We start from the raw sequence: 22,000 nt of genomic DNA on the forward strand, positions 1-22,000 counted from the left end.
CTTGTATCAAAAAGATCAATACGGCAAAGCCTTTACAAAATCTGGCTCGACACTGAAGTCTTTCCCAAAAGATGGCTGTCACAACAAATTGTAAACAGTTTTATCAACAGTCTTACAGCACTAACAGCAAAAATACAAATCAGCTAAAGTAAGAAAAGCACCTGTTATCGTTCAAAATGCTTAACACAAACACAACTTTGTGCCATTATACAGAATCAAAAGTAGACAAACGGGAAATAATGGAATGTTCCAAAAGTAATTTGAGCATTTTGTTGTCCGTACAAAAAGGACTTGTTCCTCCCGACAACAAAAAGCAAAAAGGGATTGGACAGTGCAATCAAAAGAGAAGTACACAATGCTCTCGATGAGAATAGGAGTTGGTTTGGTCACTTAGCATAGTTTGTGCATAGTTATAAAGGCATCTGTCGAGCGGTCCTCTGGGAGGGGGTGCATGATGTGGCCATGTAGCAAAGACACTCTGGGTGGAGGGAGAGAGGCATCCCCTCCTGGCCCCCTCCGTGACGGTCTCCAGGGGGACCACCCTGCTCCGCCGCCAGCCGTCCTCCCGTCTCTCCACAAGATTGGCAAAAAAAACTAAACCTGAGCAAGTCCATTTTGCGCAGCGTTCCAGGTGACATGCGAGTGCCAAAAAGACCCGGGCAAAGGGGAGGCACCGTGGGACCCCAGGGTCCCCCTCCACCCAGGGGGGGGACCTTACACATGGCTCCTCCCCCCCGGGGGGGGAGGACCTTACACATGGCTCCTCCCCCCAGGGGGAGGACCTTACACATGGCTCCATCAGGGGGGGACCTTACATATGGCTCCTCCACCCAGGGGGCGGGGGGGGAGGACCTTCCACATGGCTCCTCCACCAGGGGGAGGAGGACCTTCCACATGGCTCCTCCCCCAGAGGAGGACCTTACACATGGCTCCTCCACCAGGGGGAGGACCTTCCACATGGCTCCTCCCCCAGAGGAGGACCTTCCACATGGCTCCTCCCCCAGAGGAGGACCTTCCACATGGCTCCTCCCCAGGGGAGGACCTCACACATGGCTCCTCCACCAGGGGGAACATGTCTCCTGCGTTTGGAGGAAAAAACAGACTTGGAGGTCTACAATACCTAAAGGAGCGGTGTGAAGGGTTCAGACAGAAGCTGCACATCTAAGACCATGATCGTGGTTATTGTTATTTAGGAGTGCAATGAGTGGATTCAGCATCAAGTGAAGTTGGTTATGGCGTTTGTGTGTGTGTTGCAAAGGTTCAGCTCATGGCATAAACAGTAAGGGTGTTGACGGTTGATTCTTCACATCTGTGCTTCAAAAAGGCAAATTGCCAGAGTTCCAACGCAGGTCGCTTTATAGTTGTAACAGCAAACAGAACGACGGCAAAGAATCGAACGAGGAGATGCGTAAACAGTCTTCTTAGAGGCAGCAAAAGGACTGGGCTTGTCACATTGTCTATTTTTGTTTTTCCTTTTTTTTTCATACAAGGAAGAATCTTCAACACAAATGCAACACAACTCTGCATTCATGTTACAAGTCCTGGGACAGTCCGATGTCCATTCAGTCAATTCAGTTCAAATCATTCTCTTCAAATCTTTGATTTCAAATGGCACTTCAAAACACCACAACAAAAGGAAAAAAGGAAAGTCTTCACGGTTTCATTTTGTTACGACTTCACCGTGATTCCCTTAGATCTACCTACGAAAACATTATAGTGGTGATGCCAAAAACTAGAGACAATAAATAAAAAATAAAAAATATAGATAAAAGAAAATACAGCAGTAGCCAAATGAGGTATCGATGTATTGCTCTATGCCAAAAAAAACCAAAATAATTAAAAATTAAATAACTTAAATAAAATCAGTGGTTGTCCAGATGGAAAGCGAAAGCAACAAAAACGTAACTACGGTGTTGAAGATAATTAAGGAACAGCCACAGGGTCAGAGGTCAAACCAGAGCCCCCCCCCCCTCCCCCCAGACACACTGACCTTGAGGTCAGGGGTCAGGGGGCGGGCACAACAACAGAAACAAAGTAAAAGTAGAAGGCTAAACGGCAGAGTGTCAGGACCCCCTGTTTCCCTGAGGTATATCTTTGGGGCCGGTTCCTCCCGAGGCTGTGGTGACGCCGGGGTCTGAGCGGGCCAGACCGGGCCTCCCCGCGGCTCCAGACCCCCCGGGCTCGGCCGGCTCCTCAGGGCCGGAGGTCTGCTGCTGCCCCAGCTGGAGGCTGCCCCAGCTGGCCTTGTTGAGCCCCAGGTGCCCCAGCATGGTCTGGGAGAGCCGCGTGTCCGAGAAGCGGGCCCACTCCGAGAACAGAGGCTCCACCACGTAGGTCATGAAGCCTGGTGGGGGAGAGACAGAGAGAAAGAGAGACAGAGAGAGACAGAGAGAGACAGAGAGAGACAGAGAGACAGACAGAGACAGACAGAGACAGAGAGAGAGAGAAGGTTGAACAAACTAGAAGTAGGATATCGATTGTAGCCAATTGCAGAGAAGAAGGGGATGTTGCGTTACCGATTTGAATATCTCCCATAGTGTTTTTGTCACGGTCACAAAGTGGGCTGACCTCCAGATTGTGCTTCTTTTCAATGTCTCCTAGAAAGGACACAGAGAGAGCCACTCAGATATGTACAAAAATGCATCAGAGAGGGCGAAAGCCTGGATCCATTTGGGGATGGGATTTACAAAACAACAAAGGTGTCGACAATATCCAATGTGTTTCCCAAGAACAGGTGGAAGCGGACACCTTGATGGAAGAACTCCTCGGTGACCTTCTCGCTCCACTGCTTGCTGAGCTCCCAGGGTCTGCAGGGGTTGCAGATGTCTGCACACTTCAGGGCCATCTGTAGGACAGGAACACCAGAGGGAGCTCAGGGGGACCCCTCAAGAACATCGGACGATCATCCAACAAGACAACACAAGACCCAATGTAATCCACTGTTGCGTGGTGAGACGGACCTGCAGGATGAAGTGGCGGTGGTGGGCGTGGCTCAGACACAGGTCATCCTGGTCCAGGTGGGTCCGGAACCGGGACAGATACTCGTTCTGCTGGCTGATGTCCGTGGCCAAGATCAAAGAACCCAGCTGCCTCTCCATGTTCAGGCTGAAGACAGGAGAGAGAGTGAGAGACAGAGAGAGACAGCAAGACAGAGAGGGCGATAGGGAGAGAGAGACAGAATGACAAACATACAGACAGACAAACAGAGAGAGAGAGGGAGAGAGAGACAGAGAGAGGAAGAGAGAGCAAGACAGATAGAGAGACAGACACAGAGATGGACAGACAGACCACCGAAAGATCATTTCAGTTTTTATTACACTTCAGGATGTTGACTCGACGAATATATAGCGATTGCATTGGTGTTTGAGGCCTTTCCTTCAGTGAGAGGGAGGCTAACTTATGGTGGAAGACACGTAATGGTTGATGTGTATGGGCCTGAAATAAGCAGAGTCCTTCTTAGAGTTCTTGGTAGAGAAGGTCCTCAGTCAGGTATAGGTTAGCGTGGTAAGGTGTAGGTCAGCGTGTTAAGGTCTCATCATGTCCTCCATGTGTTTGAGGTTCTAGACGCCGGGCGGGGGGGGGGGGACAGGCAGACCCACCTGTCCTCGGCGGGCAGGTGGGACAGGAGCTCTGTCTCTCTGAGCAGGCCGACAGCAGACTTCCAGTGGTGGTTCTCCAGAACTGAGGTATTCTGCACATGGAAATGGAGATTATTGAGGCATTGAGTCATTAAGGAGAAACCTTTATCCAGTGATTTACAGTGAACGGAGATCCATGGCGTGGGAGTCAGGAGTGGGAGTCAGGGCATCATTCATCATTATTGTGTATTGGTATTGATTGTGCTTTAGGATGCCTACAGCTCAGGCTGTGGACGTCTGGGGGATAGAACCCAGAACATCTGGGCTGGGGGTGGAACATCCTACTCACTACATACCATCCTGCCATGCACAGACATGCACGAAGAGGACTGGACACCAGGGAGGGAGGGAGGGAGAGAGCTCCACGACCAGGGGGGATGTGTGGTGGGTGGGGGTGGGGAGACTCCTACCTTATAGAGAGTGGCCAGGTAGTGGTCCGTCTTGATGAGGAATGGCTGGTTGACCCCGGGGTGACCCAGGTCGTGGGTGACGGCCGCCAGCAGGCCAATCAGGAGGTCGCAGGAGGTCAGGTATTTGGAGAGCTAAACGATAAGCAGCGATGAGAGATTGTTCCGCTGAGTGGAGATGTTTTGCAAAAACACACAAACTTGACTTTTGGACGTTGTAACCTGTCATCCTTAACTGGGACATTTGTTTGCTTGCTTAAATTTCAGATTTTCAATGAAAAAATATACTTTCTGTCTTTATTTCATATTTCCATCAGGAGTCTTGTGGATTACTCCCACAACGATATATACAACTGCTACTGCTTCAAAAAGCATTCATTTTATTGACTGAATAACTTCGGTCTTCCCATGACCTCTCCCCACCCTAACAGATCAAGAGAAAGACAAAGAGAAGGATCCAGTGTTCCTCTTACCACGGGCTCCCGCATGTAGCAGTACATGGCCTGCGTGACGTCTGCAGCGTGCACCCCATTGTGGTAGGGATTGTGGCTGTGGTAGTCCTCCTGCACCATGACCAGGAACCTCCACAGCTTCACCACGTCCAGCTGGAACAGCTCCACCAGCCCGTACTGGTTGAGCAGGTGGAAGGTCAAGGTGATCAGGCTGTTCCCTGGGCAGAGAGAGAAGGACAAAAAACAGAGAAATCAACATAAAATCAGAGCACTTTTATTGATGCTTTTGATTGCAAGTACTTTATTTACAGCTGAATGAAAGGATCAACAATTGATTGCAGTTACATAAAGCGTCCACAAGATGGGACTATTGGGCGGTTGCTGATACACCAGCAAACCTTGACTGACTCTGTCCCATGTCCTTCAGAGCTAGTTACCACAACAGAGCAGTTTAGTGACCCAATAACCCAGATGACCCACATGCCGTTCTTGCTCCACCATCAACTTACCGTTGGTCAACTTATCGAAGAGGAAGATGTCAAAGTTCCAACTCCCCACTTTATCCAACATGCACTACAAATAAACAGAGGGGAGGGACAAACACATGGTTAGGTTTGGTGTAGAATTTAAGGGAATTCAAATTAAATTCCTGTAATTTCAATCGCTATGCACTTTTTCCACAAAGCATTGATTCGACGGACGTGTGTGTGTGCGTGTGCGTGTGCGTGTGCGTGTGTGTGTGTGTGTGTGTGTGTGTGTGTGTGTGTCCTACTCTGGCCTGGCCGGTGTAGTCCTCATCCAGGAGGTGCAGGGGGATCTGCTGGGGCAGCCCCCGCAGCAGACGGGAGGAGTGCAGGTACCTCTGGAAGCTGAGCAGCCGGTGGACCCTCCGCTCTGGGGCCGAGACGGCCGCGCCCGCCAGGGGGCCCAGACACGCTGCAGACATAGGGGGGACGCTCTCACCATCAGTGGCTGTTCCATATCGGGGTTCAAGCAGAGACCGACCCTTCATCTGGTGGTCCCTGCAGGTCTCTGTCAAACCGGCCACGGCCGGCGGATACATACTAATCTAGTATTCACTATGAGGCTCATTTGGATAACAGCGTTTGCCATATTACCAGAGTTAATAGAAGACTGTGCGCACATAAACACACACACACACACAGGCGCACATGCACACACACACGCACAATAAAACATTCACTGAAATGCATACAACATCATTTGAAAATAAAACATGTGGCTAATTGTGTAGTGTTGGGAGAAGTGGAAGGGTGAGAAATGACAATGTGTAAGGCGCTGGAAATCAAACAAGAACACAGCGATACACACTCAAACTGCTGACACAGCCACACCGTACTAAGCTTCTGGTCTGGGAACACCCACCCACACACACACTGGCCGGTCACACACATAGCATCTAGATAAACTATGAGTGCAACCCGAAAGCACGTTAGCTAGAGGAAGGATTACGCTACCAAGTGTGAAAAAACACACACACACACACACACACACACACACACACACACACACACACACACACACACACACACACACACACACACACACACACACAAACTTGTTGTGAAATGAAGCATGAAAGTATTCCTTCAGCATGAGGTTCTTTAGGAGAGCCCCAGCACCTGGCTTAAGCCAAGGCAGGTCTTTAGGGTTCCTGTGTAGAACCATGTGGGCGAACCAAAGGCCTAAACACACAATGTATCTGCATGTCTCCCTCCATCTCATGGGAAGCCCCTCTGGACACCAGAGAGAGATCAGGGTCGTACAGGGAGGTGGACAGCATGTAGGGTGTCCTCTCATACTCACTGTGAAGCGTACGGAAGTCAACACAGAGGTACGGCGGGGAGCCCCTGGGCTCCGGGTCGAAGCCCACCTGGCGCCTGACTCTCACATCTCCTGGAGGACAAGCAACACACACTTACTCTCACATCTCCTGGAGGACAAGCAACACACACTCATACACTCTCTCATCTCCTGTAGGACCAGCCACACACACCTCCTCAAAAGTCAACCTGGGGCTGGTTGGGGGGATTATTGCAACAAACGCAATGGATGCAACAAACGATGGAGGGATGCGAACAGCCATCTCACACTCGCCTGTTACAGATCAATTCAAATTATCTTAAAGCTGTGGTGCGGTGTATCAAATGGGGACATTTCTGTTTCAAACTGTCCCTTTTATATGAAATAAATACGGGACTCACATAGAAACACGGGAAAGAGGGTGTAATGCTGCGTGACTGAGGCGAGCACAATTCTAGAATGCTGTGTTATTGCTATATATCGTCTTTAGCAACAAGGCTCCGCGGGGAGAAGGCACCGACGGGCCTGCTGAACGGTGGATGACATCACGGCGAGGTGGACCACACGGAAACGGAGCGATAGAGTGGCTGAACCAAAGAGTGGCTCAGCGAGGCGGGATCAGATGAGGTCCTATATGTTCTGCCCCGGCTGGTTCTGTTCGTTACATTCCAGGTTGAAGCATCGTAGTGCGGGTAGTTACAAACCACACACTTACTCTCACACGCCGCCCTGTACACTTATACATCATGAGTCAAAATTTAGGGGACCACAATTTATGCAGGACAATGCTTGACACCTCACTGAATCTCCATCCCTCCATTCATCCAATGAATCACATGTTGAAGGAAAGTGAGGAATAGAAGAGGAAATTGGCCTTGGCATTTCAAGTGGAGAAGGAACTGAAGAGTTCATGGTCAGAAAGTCACTGTGTGTGTGTAATCTCAAGTGGATCGTGCACTTTCTGATTGGCCTGATGTGTGGATATGAAGAGCTAGGAGTGTATAAAGTGTATTTTCGCCCTCAACACACACACACACACACACACACGCACACGCACACACGCACAGACTTAACGTAGTATCAAAGCATCCTGCTGACGGGTGCTTCTTCCCGTGACGTACGGGCTGCTGCTACTCCTGAAACGGTGAAATGATTCAGAAGCTAGGCCTCTTTTGGTGAGCTCCATCCCTGCCCTGAGGCACAAGGGGCAGCCCGCCTCACTGGAAATGAGCAAATACCCTGGGCTAGCAAGGCCCAGCACTAGGGACATGACAGGAACAGATAGTTGGAAGGTAAATCAAGCGACGGTCCCAGGGAAATTCAAAAAAGGAAAAAAGAGGGAATGCGGAATAAACCCCCACATCCAATGTCAATTTGGAGCGAAACACCACGGCCTGTAAAGACACATAGGGCTTTAGGGCTCTGTTTCACGCGGCCTACTTACAGCCTACTGTCAGCCTGCGCACATGTCTCTTGGAATTCGATACTGACGGCTAAAAACGTCAATGGACTACGGAGTTGGCAGCGTCCCTCACGATCCTGTTCCTCAAAACCACCCCAGCGCTTTCAAGTCCGCCAAACAGGTTACAGCATGCGCGTCAATGCGTGTGGGGACTTTTTGTGCGTTTACGTAAAGGACACAGACATGAAATAAAGAAAGGAAGAGAGGGAGTGACGTGGATCGCACCACAGAAAGAAATGCTTGTATTGCCCATGGGTGATTGGTGAACTAGCAGGTGGAGCCACAGAGCCGACGCCCATGGGACATCCATGTTCAGCCAATGGGATCGCTCCCCCGGCTACGTTCATTACCTTCTCCACAACTCTCGTCCTAAGAAATTAATCCACACAGGCGAGCATCCATAATTGCGTGGGCCGAATCGTGGAGGCATGTGCGGAAGGGAAACACGTGTACAAGCGTGCACATCAGGTTATGCCATCATCGTGCACACACACAAACTGTTTATTACAAGCAAGTCAGCTCGGAATCAAATCTACAGCTCTTAACAAATCTGAAAAAATTCAAAAGAAACGCTTAATAGACGCAGAATAAGCCTATTGTGATGGAGAGATTCAACAAAGTGCCAGAGATGGAGAGCGTGGCCAGTGGACACACACACACATACACGCGCACACACACACACACACACATACACACACACACACACCTACACACACACACACACACACACACACCTAACCACTTATCCTGGTCCGGTCGCGCTCCAATAGGACATGGAAAGCAACATGCCCAAGTCTGTGAGTGAGGTCAATGGAAGTACTTACCTAGCATGCGGATATACAGTGCTGTCTGGTCTGAGCTGTCATAGGAGATGGCCCCTCTTCTCTGTAAAAAATAACAATCATATTGTTTAATGATTTGATTGACAAGTGTCAATCACTTTCAAAGAAGCCTTGAAAGCGCACTTAGAAAATAAAACCAATATTGATAACGCAACTTCAACACTCTAACGGAGTACTGATAGGTGAACAAATAGAAGTAAACTGCAGGAAATGTGTTTGATTCAATAGGGCAAGGTTCTGCAATGTTAGTAACAAATGTTTGCTTTAAATACAGAACGCACACTCACACACTGCCAGTACCCTGGCTCTATTCCACTGTGTGTTTCTGTCGAGCTCAACACTGATCAACATGATTCTCCTTCATATCATCCAGCTGATATGACGGAAAAAGAAACACACACACAGACATGTGAGAACCGCGTATGCGGCCAGCGCATGTGTACACACACAAACGTGACTGCAATCGACAACTTTGTTTCTCCCCCCCTTATCAAAAATGACTGATTGTAGGGGTTAGCAACTGCTGCAGCTGTGGACGATATTCTAGGCTATGCTAGAGCAGGCAAGGCTATGACAGTTTGACCATAACACGGTGAGAGTGTAAACGGATACACCTGTCCTGCTCGCAGTGCACACAACTGGGCATAACCACCTCTGACCCCATACCTCAAGCACAGAGCCTGAACCTTTAACCTCAATACATGGAAACCCTCTACCCTTAACTTCAACCTTTCTATCCAGATAGCTCAACTATCACATAATACTTATATCATACAATAAGTTACTGATACTCAAACCTAATAACCCCTAAACTTAAACCCAATACCAAAGCTTAACCATCCTAAGCTTTTTAGCGGTTTAACTTTAATGCAAAATCCAATCAGAATGTTGATTATAATAAACCTCGGAAAACCAAAAAGTAGTTTTTACCACTTACACCGCCAGCGCTCACTAAGAACCTCTCTTCTGTTGAATAGTGTGTGCATCACTGGAGCATCATGAACCCACTGAGCATGAGCACTGCCAGCCGTGTCCCCTACCCACCCCTGACGAGGCACACAAGTCACAGCACATAATAAGGAGTCCCGAAGGGCAGAACAGGAGGGAGAGAGGAGATGTTTAAACCGGGGGGAATGGAACCTTATTGAGTTAATCACACCTCATTTCCCAGGGTAATGACCCCACCTCACCACACCACTACACACCACTCCCCATCCCCGTGGCTGGCTCATGTCACGTCAAGTTCGTGCAATGGGACTGGTGTTAACCAGCCATGTACATTGAGGAGTGTGCTACTTCTTTAAACAGTGGTATGGTTTCGTCCTGTTCCCCTCCCCTCTCTGCCGACCTCTGTCCCTCCCTGTTCTGGAGGAGTGATCAGGAACGTTTGGGGGTTGGATAAGTATTAAGGGTCAAACAACAGGTCCTCCCCTAATCACTGCTCTGTGTGCCCATCCCCAGGTATAACAGTCAATCCCCAGGTGTAACAGTGAATCAGCAGGTATAACAGTCAATCCGCAGGTATAACAGTCAATCCCCAGGTGTAACAGTGAATCCCAAGGTGTAACAGTCAATCAGCAGGTATAACAGTCAATCCCCAGGTGTAACAGTGAATCCCAAGGTGTAACAGTCAATCAGCAGGTATAACAGTCAATCCCCAGGTGTAACAGTGAATCAGCAGGTATAACAGTCAATCCCCAGGTGTAACAGTCAATCACCAGGTATAACAGTCAATCCCTAGGTATAACAGTCAATCCCCAGGTATAACAGTCAATCATCAGGTATAACAGTCAATCAGCAGGTATAACAGTCAATCCCCAGGAATAACAGTCAATCCCCAGGTATAACAGTCAATCCCCAGGTATAACAGTCAATCCCCAGGTATAACAGTCAATCCCCAGGTATAACAGTCAATCCCCAGGTATAACAGTCAATCATCAGGTATAACAGTCAATCCCCAGGTATAACAGTCAATCCCCAGGTATAACAGTCAATCCCCAGGTATAACAGTCAATCCCCAGGTATAACAGTCAATCCCCAGGTATAACAGTCAATCATCAGGTATAACAGTCAATCCCCAGGTATAACAGTCAATCCCTAGGTATAACAGTCAATCCCCAGGTATAACAGTCAATCAGCAGGTATAACAGTCAATCCCCAGGTATAACAGTCAATCCCCAGGTATAACAGTCAATCCCCAGCCACAGTCAATCACCACCCACATTCAATCAGCAGGTAAAAGTCAATCCCCAGGTATAACAGTCAATCCCCATGTATAACAGTCAGTCCCAAGGTATAACATTAAATCCCCAGGTTTAACATTAGATCCCCAGGTATAACAATCAATCACCAGTCGTAACAGTCAATCACCAGACATAACAGTCAATCACCAGGTATAACAGTCAATCCGCAGGTATAACAGTCAATCACCAGGCATAACAGTCAATCACACAGGTGATTGAATGTTATACCTGGGTGGTTGTTTTTCTGGTTTTTAAACAGGTTTGTACGTCTTCTATGATCTGGAACATAGTAGTCAAAGCCATTTTGTCAGTGCTACTAAATAAGACGACCAGTTTGTGAATGTCTACACTGCTCCGGACCCAAGCCCAGTTCTTTTGGTGCCGTCAGGAGCCTTTTGGACAGAAGGAGCACTACCACTACGGTGTGCTTGATTGGAGCTCTGTCTTGACAGGGGTTCATGTTGTTGGCTGCGTCCGAGAAGGGGTTAAGTTTCTCAGACACTTGTAGCATTCAGTGTTAGACTTTGATCGGGACTCACTCACACTCTGACAGCAACAAGACGTGTCTGTATCTTTAAGATAAAATCATTTACTTTCTGGGCTTTAGTACTTATTTTTCTTATGAAATACGTATAATAGATACATTACAGAAGCATATAAAAACTGTTCTGGGAAATGGGTCACCGAACAGAATAGTACAGTTATAAAAACTGAAAAAGATTTAAATAATATGCAAAACTTTTCAACATCAACCAAATACTAGAGTTGCGGGATTTGCAGCATAGAGACACTATTGTAATCTTTCATTCAGACTTCTTTAATAAACAAATATTACTGGAACCGCTGCAGTAGGATTTGAACATTAGGAGAACTGAGCACCAACAGTTTGAAGTGAATAAAACTGTTATTTCCAAGAGTATTACAACGATGTTGCTACAGCGTTTGACTTTGAGGATGTACAAACTAAACTAAAGGATGGTCTTTCCCAGATTTTCTTTCCAAGAGTTTACTAGCTGACTTAGGGAGTATTATTATACATTTTCTAGGCAGGATATTGGTAGGACGGTAGTGGATAAAAAACCCCTTACTAAATATTTTTTGATGCTGTTGTTCACCATCATAAAAACAAAATGCTTGGCGGTATTATTCATATAACAGAAGGCTGTGCCTCAAATTGATTTCTTTGTGAACATTTTTATAATATGATTGTGCAATTCTGTCAATTTTACCTCAAAACCATACATGCTGGGCTCAAAAACCCCTCCAGACATGGCTGCACTGTGTCAGAGGCGGCTTTACGACATGGCTGCACTGTCAGAGGCGCTCCACGCAGAACCCTGCAGACGGCTTCATGGAGAGGACTGTGGAGAGAGCCGCCTCAACATGGGTGACCCGCTCCTCTTCCTCTGCCGCTGCTATGGTGCCCATCGCAGCAGCACAGGATCCAATGGGAATCCATTACCGCTAGCATTTCTGAAGGGGTGAGCGTGTGTACAGGACCAGACATGGGGGGTTCTCGGGTTGCAGGCCCTGGGCAGGCAGCTGCTGGTTGGCTAGACAGCGGTCACTGGTGGTGGGGGCTCCCCTCGTCTAGTGTTACCGGGCGCCGCAACGCGGCTCCATGAATGACTGTGCTTATGAGCTCACTGCAGCTCGCCTCCTGAGCCGGGCGCTGTTTGATTGACTGACATGTTGGCTGCAAGGCAACCCGATCTGTACTGTATGGTATGTGTCCTGACAGGCTGGCTAACTGAATAACAGCACTTGTTCTCTTTCCTGGTGTGTGTTATTGTCGTAAGCTATGCCCTCTCTGACGTAAAGAGAGCGATAGTTTGGCAGGAATGTGGCTCCGATTTCAGTCGAGGTTGACATCCAGAAGACTGGATATACATGTCAGTGTGTGTGTGTTTGTGTGTGTGTGTGTGTGTGTGTGTGTGTGTGTGTGTGTGTGTGTGTGTGTGTGTGTGTGTGTGTGTGTGTGTGTGTGTGTGTGTGTGTGTCAGTTTAGTGCTACGTTGCTAAAGATAAACACACAAACACAATTAAAATGCATTACTCTCCTCCCAGTCCTTTGATGTCACAAGAACTCAACCAATCCAAGCCACATCTTTTATTTAACCAGCAAACAACAGCCTGACCCCATGTGGGTGAGCAGTGTTTTAGTTTCAACAAGCCGTGCGTGTTGACATACAGCAACGATGGTTACTGTAAATGATTATGATCATGTCTCTGCTGTAAATAATTGTGACGCTCTTGCCCTTACATGGCCAGCCCACCGCACACACCCCTGCCAAGCCTCTGTGTGTGCCAGGAAAACACACACGCACACACTTAACCTGATCTCAGTTGTTGTACACTCAGGCTTTTGTTGCTGGAGCTGACAATAGGAAGGAGAAGTGCCCTGGTACGAGGCAGACGGATCAGGTGGCCTCACTGAGCTGACCTCGCTCCATGGAGAATGCACAAATAAAAAGGGACATTTGGAGGATATGTGACTTCACTGTGCATCCAACAAGTGTTTCTGCTTGGACTTCAAGAAGGAAGTGGTTGATTGAAAGCTGCAGACAGGACAGAAAGAGGAAATAAATCTCAGGCTGCCCCTCCCTGCACAGCTAGAGAACGGATGATAACGTTACAAGATCCATGTTTGATCCCATTAATGCAGAACTGAGTTCAGGTCCTCCATCAGTTCCTATGGGAGACACACCTCTAGGAAACAGCTGATGGATCACCTTGGGACTTGTCCTTTTCGATCCCTGCTCTCTTTTTCTAAGTTTATAGGTGTGGTATTTCAACCTTCTCTTATATCAGTCTGTAGAACCATGGTGGACAATTGTACAGCCAACCATTTATTTTTTAGACATGTCAGAGAGTGGCTTTTTTTTTGGCTTTATAATCTAGTTGCTAGTATGTGAACACCACACTCTCAAACTAGTAGTAGAGTATCAGCTCACATGTATAGACACAACAACAATCATCTTGAAAATGTATACCCCACTAATCTGTAATCTGCCCAATTCCGGTTTGGACCGAAAGCACCTAATATTATCACTAGCAGATCCTCGACTATGTGTGGAAAGGGAGAACTGTAAAAAAAAATATTTGAAAGAGAAGGTGTGATCTCTTTCTAATTGGTGCAATCACTCAATTAGAAAGATTACTATTTTATTGCATAGGTGGTCTTTTTTTATTGCCAGTGTCTGACATCTTTCCTCATGAATCAACTGTGCTCACTCCTCCACCTCTCCCAGTATAAACAATCTCTACATAATTATAATAACAGGCTTGTCATTTCTTAATATACTCCTCCTATTTCCCTTTTCTGGTGGCCATCATCCGAATAGTTTGCTTGTTTACCTCTTGTGCTCTTATCTGGAATAGCACGAATGCTGCGGTGCAGTTTTATTGAAACTTTAAACAGTGAAAAAAACACCTTTATTAGTGTGTTTTCACTGGACCTTAAGTCGTGTTTCCAGTGAGAGCACTCACACCAGCGCTGCATACAGCCGCTGTATGTCTCCCAGCACTGTTCCAAACCTTCATTACCAACCATCGTATGAAAAACAAAGAAGTGCGTCTCAGACCAAGAGAGATTCCCAAAGCCACCCACTTTCTCCACACAGTTCTGACTGGTGATGTTGTTGTGTTGCCTGGATGTGGCTTTTCAATCAAACGGGTACTAACCAGTTTAACCATTTTAGAATTTAAATGGGAAACATCGTAAAGGAACATTCGGTTTGCGACAGCAATAATATGTAATGTAACAAAATGATGCTATTGTAAAGGACCATGGTGGCGCAGCATCACCATGATCTCGTTTGGGTCGAACCAGGACAAAACCAATATGTAGTGCGCTGGCGCAGACCAAGAATATAACCATGACCTGAAACGGGATCATCTTGTGATGCGTTTCTTACAAGAACATAAGCCATTGTTCATGTGAACAGAGCTCCACTTTCAGAATCGTTTTCAGGACACTTCCGATTTATGACCACGCGTGAGAACCTTCTGCTAGCCTGCTGCCCAGCATTTCACAATTTCCCCGTTCCACGTGGTCCACTGCGGGATGTCATACGCTATGTGGCCAGTAGTTCTCTGGGGGGGTTTTAGGGGCAAATAGATTGATGCCTTCTCATAAACTCTTGACAAATCAACAAAGAAAAAGAAAGACAGAAAGGCCGACAGTCAAAACATTGGCCCTATAAACACAAACAACCCATAAAGCTGTGTGGCGCGGAGGAGCCGGGGCCCGGGGCTTCATAACCCCAACGCTTCCTTCTGAGTTATGGGCCCTGGCGGATCGGCGCCGTGTGGGACTCCACATTCCAGTAAGTGAGCGCGAGACCATAAACATGGACTTTACGGCACAGGTCTTCTGAGAGAGAGAAAGCATGTGTGCCTGCTTGTATGTGTGTACAGTGTGTGTGTATGTACAGTGTGTGTGTGCGCATGTGCGCGCGTGCGTGCTTGCGTGTGTGTGTGCTTGCGCGCACTCTGGCCTTAGCATAAGCCACAGAATAAGTCTACCTGCTGCTGACTGTGGTTTATGAGGACACTTTACTTTGACACACTCCGGCTAGTGTGCAGTCCCTGAGGGGATGGGGGTAGGTTGGAGTAGGGTCGGGTGGGGATGGAGGGGTGGTCCCAGCGTGCGGAATGGCGGATCCTAATGCCTGTGAGCAGAGGCAGAGCAGGCCTGGTGGGGTAGAGTTGGGGGTGGCGGTAGTTACTGTTGCACAGAACAGCGTATGGCACTTGTCTCGCAGTTAAAACAATAAGCAGTTATCGCTCTCTCTCAAACTAAAGTGTCATAAAGGGTTTAAGGTGTCTTTACACAAGGAGTGCTTCAGACGATAGATGGGCTGCATGAATCTGGGCTTCATGAGGCAACATAAGGACAGGGAAGCAACAGGCCTAGGGGAGGGGGAGGGGAGGCCGGTAGACCTGCCTCCTACCCCCTGCTTGCGGTGTGCCTTGCTTGCTGGTGGTGGAATTTCATTCATTTCAGAACATCATCCATAGACTCTTATTACTTCTGTTTGTGTGCATACCCCCACACCCCACCCTCACCCACACTCCCCTGTTCAAGCCGCCACTATTAAAAATTAGAAACAGGTCTCTAGTCCGTCAGCCCCCGGGGCATTCTTATTTTGTAGTCCGTAGTCGCTCACAAGAGCATAGATAACTGTTTGCTGCAGTCACCGAGCACAACCGGCTGCGTTTGTCTAATTCAGTCTCTTTTATAACAGGAATATTAAATACTGGTGCACAGGATCTGGGCTGTGATAGAAAGGCTCTCCTGAGGCTTGGGGGACTCAGCGGCCCTGACGCGGTGTCAGAGGTCTGTGTTGATATGAGCCACCTTCTCACGGCCGATTGCACTCCGTACTGCAGCACAAAACAGGCGGTCATGTGACCCGAGAGGCCCCTTGAGCAGTCCTCCCCCACACAGAGGCACACAGAGAGACTGGCTTTGGAAAAGGATGTGGGCTTTGTCCGAATCATGTTTACCAGCTACACACCGCACATGCGGGGTGTAGAAGCCCCTCCAAACTACAGGAACAAACCGTGACCAACTTCTGGCAACTTGGGTATTTTTTTAAAGAAACTATTTTTTGGATCCATTTATTTTTGTTTCTGTACAAGGTTGTGAAACAAAAGGCCGGGAGTGTGACAGGCTCCTCAAGCAGTGATCTCTTACCACATCCTGAGAATGACGTCAATGCAACGTCACTTATCACTCCAGTTCAGATCAGCACTCTGCAGAGACAAGAAGCTCTGCAGTTTGCTCTCTTCTTATCGGACGCAGAGAAGCATGGGAACCATGCGTACTTACTTCAGTTTCTCAAGTTTTAAGGGGTCGTTTAGCAATAAAAAAAGAACGCAGACCGTTGTGAGGGTTCAGTTAAAGTTCAGGCAGGCAAGGTGAACCCACCACAGAGGTAGATGTGATGCTCTCCAATTGGCTGAGGCACACATACCGCATGTTTCAAAAGCACGTCATCAAAACGGTACAAATTAGCAGCAGGGTGATGATGTTTTTGCACCATTTTCTGTTTTCCACAGAACAGCTGTAGGATTATGATTGACAGGAAATGAAGATGTACAGAAGGGGGGTGGAAAAAAATCTTGCCCATTTTGTGTTTTGTGTTTGGCCTCATCAATATCCAGCATCTGTTGATTGATTTTTCTATCTGAGTAAGCGGCAAACAGCAAATGTCAATTACAACAGCTTATCATGAAAACACTGTGTGCGTTCATGTTTTACTGGTACTAAATAATAGGTATGGACGAGCCATGGCATACAACGTGTGTGTGTGTGTGTGTGTGTGTGTGTGTGTGTGTGTGTGTGTGTGTGTGTGTGTGTGTGTGTGTGTGTGTGTGTGTGTGTGTGTGTGTGTGTGTGTGTGTTGCACCAAGTCCTTTCATTGTACTCTATCTTATCTACTTTGCGTGTGTGTTGACTGTTTACTCCAAGAGCCAGAGCCGGAGGCCCTCCCAGACCCCACAGCCAGAGGGACGACTGATTCAATCAGCCTCATGCTCTCATTCCTAGGAGCTCAGAAAATAGGATTGTTATACTGTCATCCTCCCCTTATACCCGGGGCAGGTCTATACTGTGTATCACTGTACTACCGCTATTAAAATTCCAGTCATGGCTAGCCTCGGATCACATTATGAAAAAAAGATAACCCATCACTTTTTTCTGGACATTTCAAGAGGCAATGTGTGCGAATAGAATAAAAGCCAAGCACTCTCCTGGGCAAACAGATTCCAACTGACTCCTGCCAGCCCTCTCCAAGGGCATATTTACCAAATGACATTCACTTCAGGGGCACAGCGCGACACATTCCACCAGGACTTTGTCACTCCAGCTCTTCTCTTTCGTCCTGTTTACAAGAGGAAATGTCTTAATCTAAGAGGGCACACAGAAGGGGGGAGGGGGACAGAGAGAGAGAGCCAGAGACTAAAACTGACCATCTGCGAGGCTGGCAGCGCGCCAAACCACTGCCCCCAGAGCCCGACACATGGCTAACTGCCTCGTTCTGCAGCCCCTGTTTCCACAAACAACTCTGTTGAGCCACACACACGAAAACACAGCAGCCACTGAGGACAAACACACCCCTTATGGTCAAACGCACAAAAGAACAATCTTTAGTGGAGAGTAATTGCACTGCGACAAAAGACGTAAGCGGCACGCTAAGGGCAGGGTTTAAGTGTCTGCTCAACACGGTGATAGCCATTGCGGTGGTCGTCACAACCACAATAAGAAGAGTCAGACGGAAGGGTTGTTAACCTGCGGAGGACGTGTTGATCCTCCCTCTGCTCGGCGCGGTCACCCCAACACGCCCTCCCAGCCCCTAAACATGGGCTCATCTATATCCTGTGGAACACTACTGACGTTAGCCTAGCCTTCTCCGAGCGACAAGGGAACCGGTTTCACAAAAAAAGGAGCAACCAGAGAAATGCTCGACCATCAGGGATCAGGATGGACTGCTACCAAACAAAGAACGTCCAACCAAGATACAATAACTGATCTTGTGTCCCACATGAATCGCCATCCAGAATGGAGTATGGCTACAGTTCACAACAGCTTGATTTGATTTTGTCTACATTGTTTACATTATTATATCCAACTAAACAACGTAGGCCTTTCCTTGTCTAACCCCTAAAATGAAAAATCGTTTGTCTGGGTCATATACATCTACTCATCAAGCAAACTTTGTCTGTATCGTCATGTCTGGATAATTGTGCTAGGCAACAGCTGGGTCTTCCATTGGGACGATGGGGGTGCTAAATGGGGGGGCTAAATGGGGGGGCTACATGGGAGTGCTACATGGGGGTGCTACATGTGGGCGCTACATGAGCCCAGCATTGCTCGTATTCTAGAATACAACATTGTTTTTAAGCAAGTGGGGGTTTGACTCGCCTTGCCTTCTTTGTGCAATATTGCTTCAAATGTTAATCAGTCAAAACCTTCTCCATTCTCTTCATCAATGGGGGTCATGATGGGATGTGGATACTGTGTTATCAGAACAGAGCTCTCCATCTGCAAACAGACCGGACACTCTTTTATTATATGGATGTATTATATGAATTATGTTATATTACATAGGCCTACTTTATATCATAAAAGGCAATATGATCAGTCAAATTGAATTCAATTCCTGACATGAAAGCTCACTTGAAGGTGGGTCTTTACTTAGAGGTTTAGCACCTGGCCTATACACAGACGATGTAGGAAACCCCAATAATAAGCCAATTAAGTATTTCCAATCAATTCAACCACGCAAAAGTTGCCACAAAAGGAAGCATCATTGAGCCGAATGTATAAACAAATATCGTTTATGATTGGGCGATCAGTCTGAGATGTATCTGGCCTGACCAATCAGTTTTGACTATTGACAACCGCAGTGGAAGACATCCCCCTAGTATCAACGAAACTTGGTCTGCATCCCCTATGGTTGGGATTGTTAGCGATAGAACTTTATGGACTTCATAAAGTCAAAGAGACGTCTTCCAATTGCGCTTCTTGAGATCCAACTCATCTCAGACAATCAAAAGGTCTTATTGTGCTGTGTAATCCAAAACTAAGGATATAAAAGCACACCACACCATGCGTTGCAGGTTCCGACCTCTTGTGACTGGACCTTCAACGCACTGTTGCCGCACTCTTGCACGTTTTATGACTCAGCCAGACAGCCATTCTGCACTGGACTAGGTAACAGAACTGGGGCAGTCCCGACACTGTCAGAGAGCGTGTTAATTACACTGGGCCAAAGAAAAAGAAGACGGACCCAGGTATGATGAGTGGGGCCAGCCAAGGTGGGCAAGACACATGGATAGAGAGACAGCTGGATAGAGATAGAGGCAGTGATGGACAATGACTGGCAAAGGGCCTATCAACAACCACATAGCGTACATTCCCTGACATCTGACGAAATGCTAATCACGCCCGGAGCTAGAAGAGCAGCCATGGGGGCACAGAGCACAGAGAGAGAGTCGGCCCCAGCACACTGAGGGGCCATTGACGTCTGACCAGCTGTAGGGTCAGCCCCTCTGGAGGGGTTGAAGAAGTGCCTGTGTTGCGGTGGTGGAGCTAGCTTCAAAGCAGACACACATGAGTGGTTATGTGGAACACTGTTGTGTAGGCCCAGACCAAAGGGCCTGGTGGAAATGGCCCATGAGATACGCACACTCACACCTCAACAATACGCTGATATGTAGTCAACATGTTGTGGGAGTCTGTGTGTACGTGGTGAACCTCCCACAGACACTCCAGAGCACGCCATGTGCTTTTAGGAGAACATTCTTAGGAGTCAGAGAGTGAAACGTGAGTCATGTTCGGCCCTGGGGGGAAACCCCCAACCCAATGGTTAATGGTACGGACTAGTACACCACCTGCGCTACTGACGCAGGTGGTGCCACAATACCCTGACCCACATCTTGTTTAAAGCTTTGGTGAACGTTGAATTGAAAGTGTCAATTTGGAGGAGGAAAGAGTAGTCTGACGGGCACATAGTCCCATGACTTAGTTCTCCTTCTCTGGTGGAGGTGTGGGGGGGGGGGGAATAAGAGAATAAGGCAAAGCTTTGAGAAAAAGGAGTTTCAGGAGTGAAGAAACGTTGAACGCATGACTGATTGGGTTAAGTTTTTTTTTGTCAATGGGTCAAGAATGTCCTTAACAGATAAAGCCTTGGGTTGCTTTCCACCAATGTCCCATAGTCACAACATTAGAGAATGAAAGCTATGCACGCGATAGGCCTTACATTGCTGTACAAATCATTATGTTGGTCAGACATACACACAATGTGTGTGTGTGTGTGTGTGTGTGTGTGTGTGTGTGTGTGTGTGTGTGTGTGTGTGTGTGCGTGCACGCGCGCGCGTGTGTGTGTGTGTTTTGGACTCTAGAAAAACAACCACCTGCAAGATTCCAATGAACGGATTGAAATCCCTGAAAGGAGAAGTTTGTGGGCATGTGCGATCCAAAGCACCATTCCAACGTTAACTGATAACATTCAATAACGAAGTGGGCTAAACGGTCTTTGTGTGTACCTGTGACAGCTGTCTGGGATCAGGAGCTCCGAACAGGGATGAACTGGAGCTGAAACTAATGGCTCCCCTCCGGCTGAGGACGTGCTTTGGAACCGGCCTGTCTAGAGGCAACACCGGCAGTTGAGAACATACTTCCATTGAACAGTCAGGGCTGGATCCAGAGAAGAATGATGGTAGAAATATCTCCCAAAAAAGGGAGAATGCAATCAAGTGAAAACGCAATGCAAAATCTTGAAATCGAAAAAAATGTATGGAGAGGATCCGTTAGTCAGCTCCAACGTGTGTGCTCATGGTGAGAGTCTCAAACTTATTCACAAGGCCTTCAGAGATGGCTCTTTTTACATTCGTTTATCTCATTCTATTCGGATTTTCATGCTGCTTTTGCATTTGCTCCTACCCTCTTCAGTCCACTCACAGCCAGGCCCACGGTCGACAAGGCCTTACCATCTTCTGGATCTCTATAAAAAGGCTTCCTCATGTTGTGTCAGCAGGTCCGCACACCGACGCATCGCCGTATTGGAGATCCGCGGATCATTGATCCCAAAATTAAAACAAAAGGCAGGACCACCTCCAGAAGATGTCCTCCACCGGTGCTGCAGATCGGATGCGACCAGGCTGACTGAAGAGGGAGAGCCTCGGGTGGGGAGCCTGTCTGTCGTCCCGGGGACCGTGTCCATCCAGCCTCGGTGGGACTACAGATATACCAGCAACATGTAGGAGGATCCAGGTCCTTCTTTTCTACAGCAGCATAAAGAACCAGTGGTCTTCATTCACCACAGACACACATACAAACACACACACACACACAGACACAGACACAAACACAGACACAAACACAGACACACACACACACACACACACACACACACACACACACACACACACACACACACACACACACACACACCGGAGTGGTACGGACTGAGAGAGCCTGAACAGAGGGAACCCCGACGGTCATCCGATCTTCTGCGAATCCGGCGGGTAGAAAAAGGTCACGAAATGAAAGAATATAAACGACCGTGTTTTGGTTGCTTCCCCTAATGCTACATACTTAACCTCCCTACGCATTAAGCTCT

General features: G+C 47.7%; 1 protein-coding gene across 4 annotated transcripts in view; it reads right to left on the reverse strand.

Moving 5' to 3' along the window:
* Positions 1-4: 4 nt before the first annotated feature.
* Positions 5-22,000, reverse strand: part of pde7a (phosphodiesterase 7A) — a 22,169-nt gene continuing 173 nt past the window's right edge. The window contains exons 1-13 of one of the 4 annotated variants that reach the window (XR_013812591.1): positions 20,925-22,000; positions 8,608-8,668; positions 6,325-6,414; positions 5,270-5,433; positions 5,007-5,070; positions 4,519-4,715; positions 4,049-4,180; positions 3,600-3,691; positions 2,961-3,105; positions 2,749-2,845; positions 2,517-2,597; positions 1,013-2,344; positions 5-887 (exon numbers count right to left, since the gene is read on the reverse strand). The exon at positions 20,925-22,000 is cut by the window's right edge and continues 171 nt beyond it. Coding sequence is in view for 3 of the 4 variants with exons in the window: in XM_079754990.1 (XP_079611116.1) it covers positions 2,064-2,344; positions 2,517-2,597; positions 2,749-2,845; positions 2,961-3,105; positions 3,600-3,691; positions 4,049-4,180; positions 4,519-4,715; positions 5,007-5,070; positions 5,270-5,433; positions 6,325-6,414; positions 8,608-8,668; positions 20,925-21,062 (1,542 nt within the window). In the remaining variant the exon portion in view is untranslated. Of the gene's footprint in view, positions 2,345-2,516; positions 2,598-2,748; positions 2,846-2,960; positions 3,106-3,599; positions 3,692-4,048; positions 4,181-4,518; positions 4,716-5,006; positions 5,071-5,269; positions 5,434-6,324; positions 6,415-8,607; positions 8,669-20,924 lie in introns of all 4 variants that reach the window. The other 3 variants (XM_079754991.1, XM_079754990.1, XM_079754992.1) reach the window with 3 other exon arrangements.

The sequence above is a fragment of the Pollachius pollachius genome, assembly GCF_949987615.1.
Source record: "Pollachius pollachius genome assembly, chromosome: 17".
Lineage (NCBI taxonomy): Eukaryota > Metazoa > Chordata > Actinopteri > Gadiformes > Gadidae > Pollachius > Pollachius pollachius.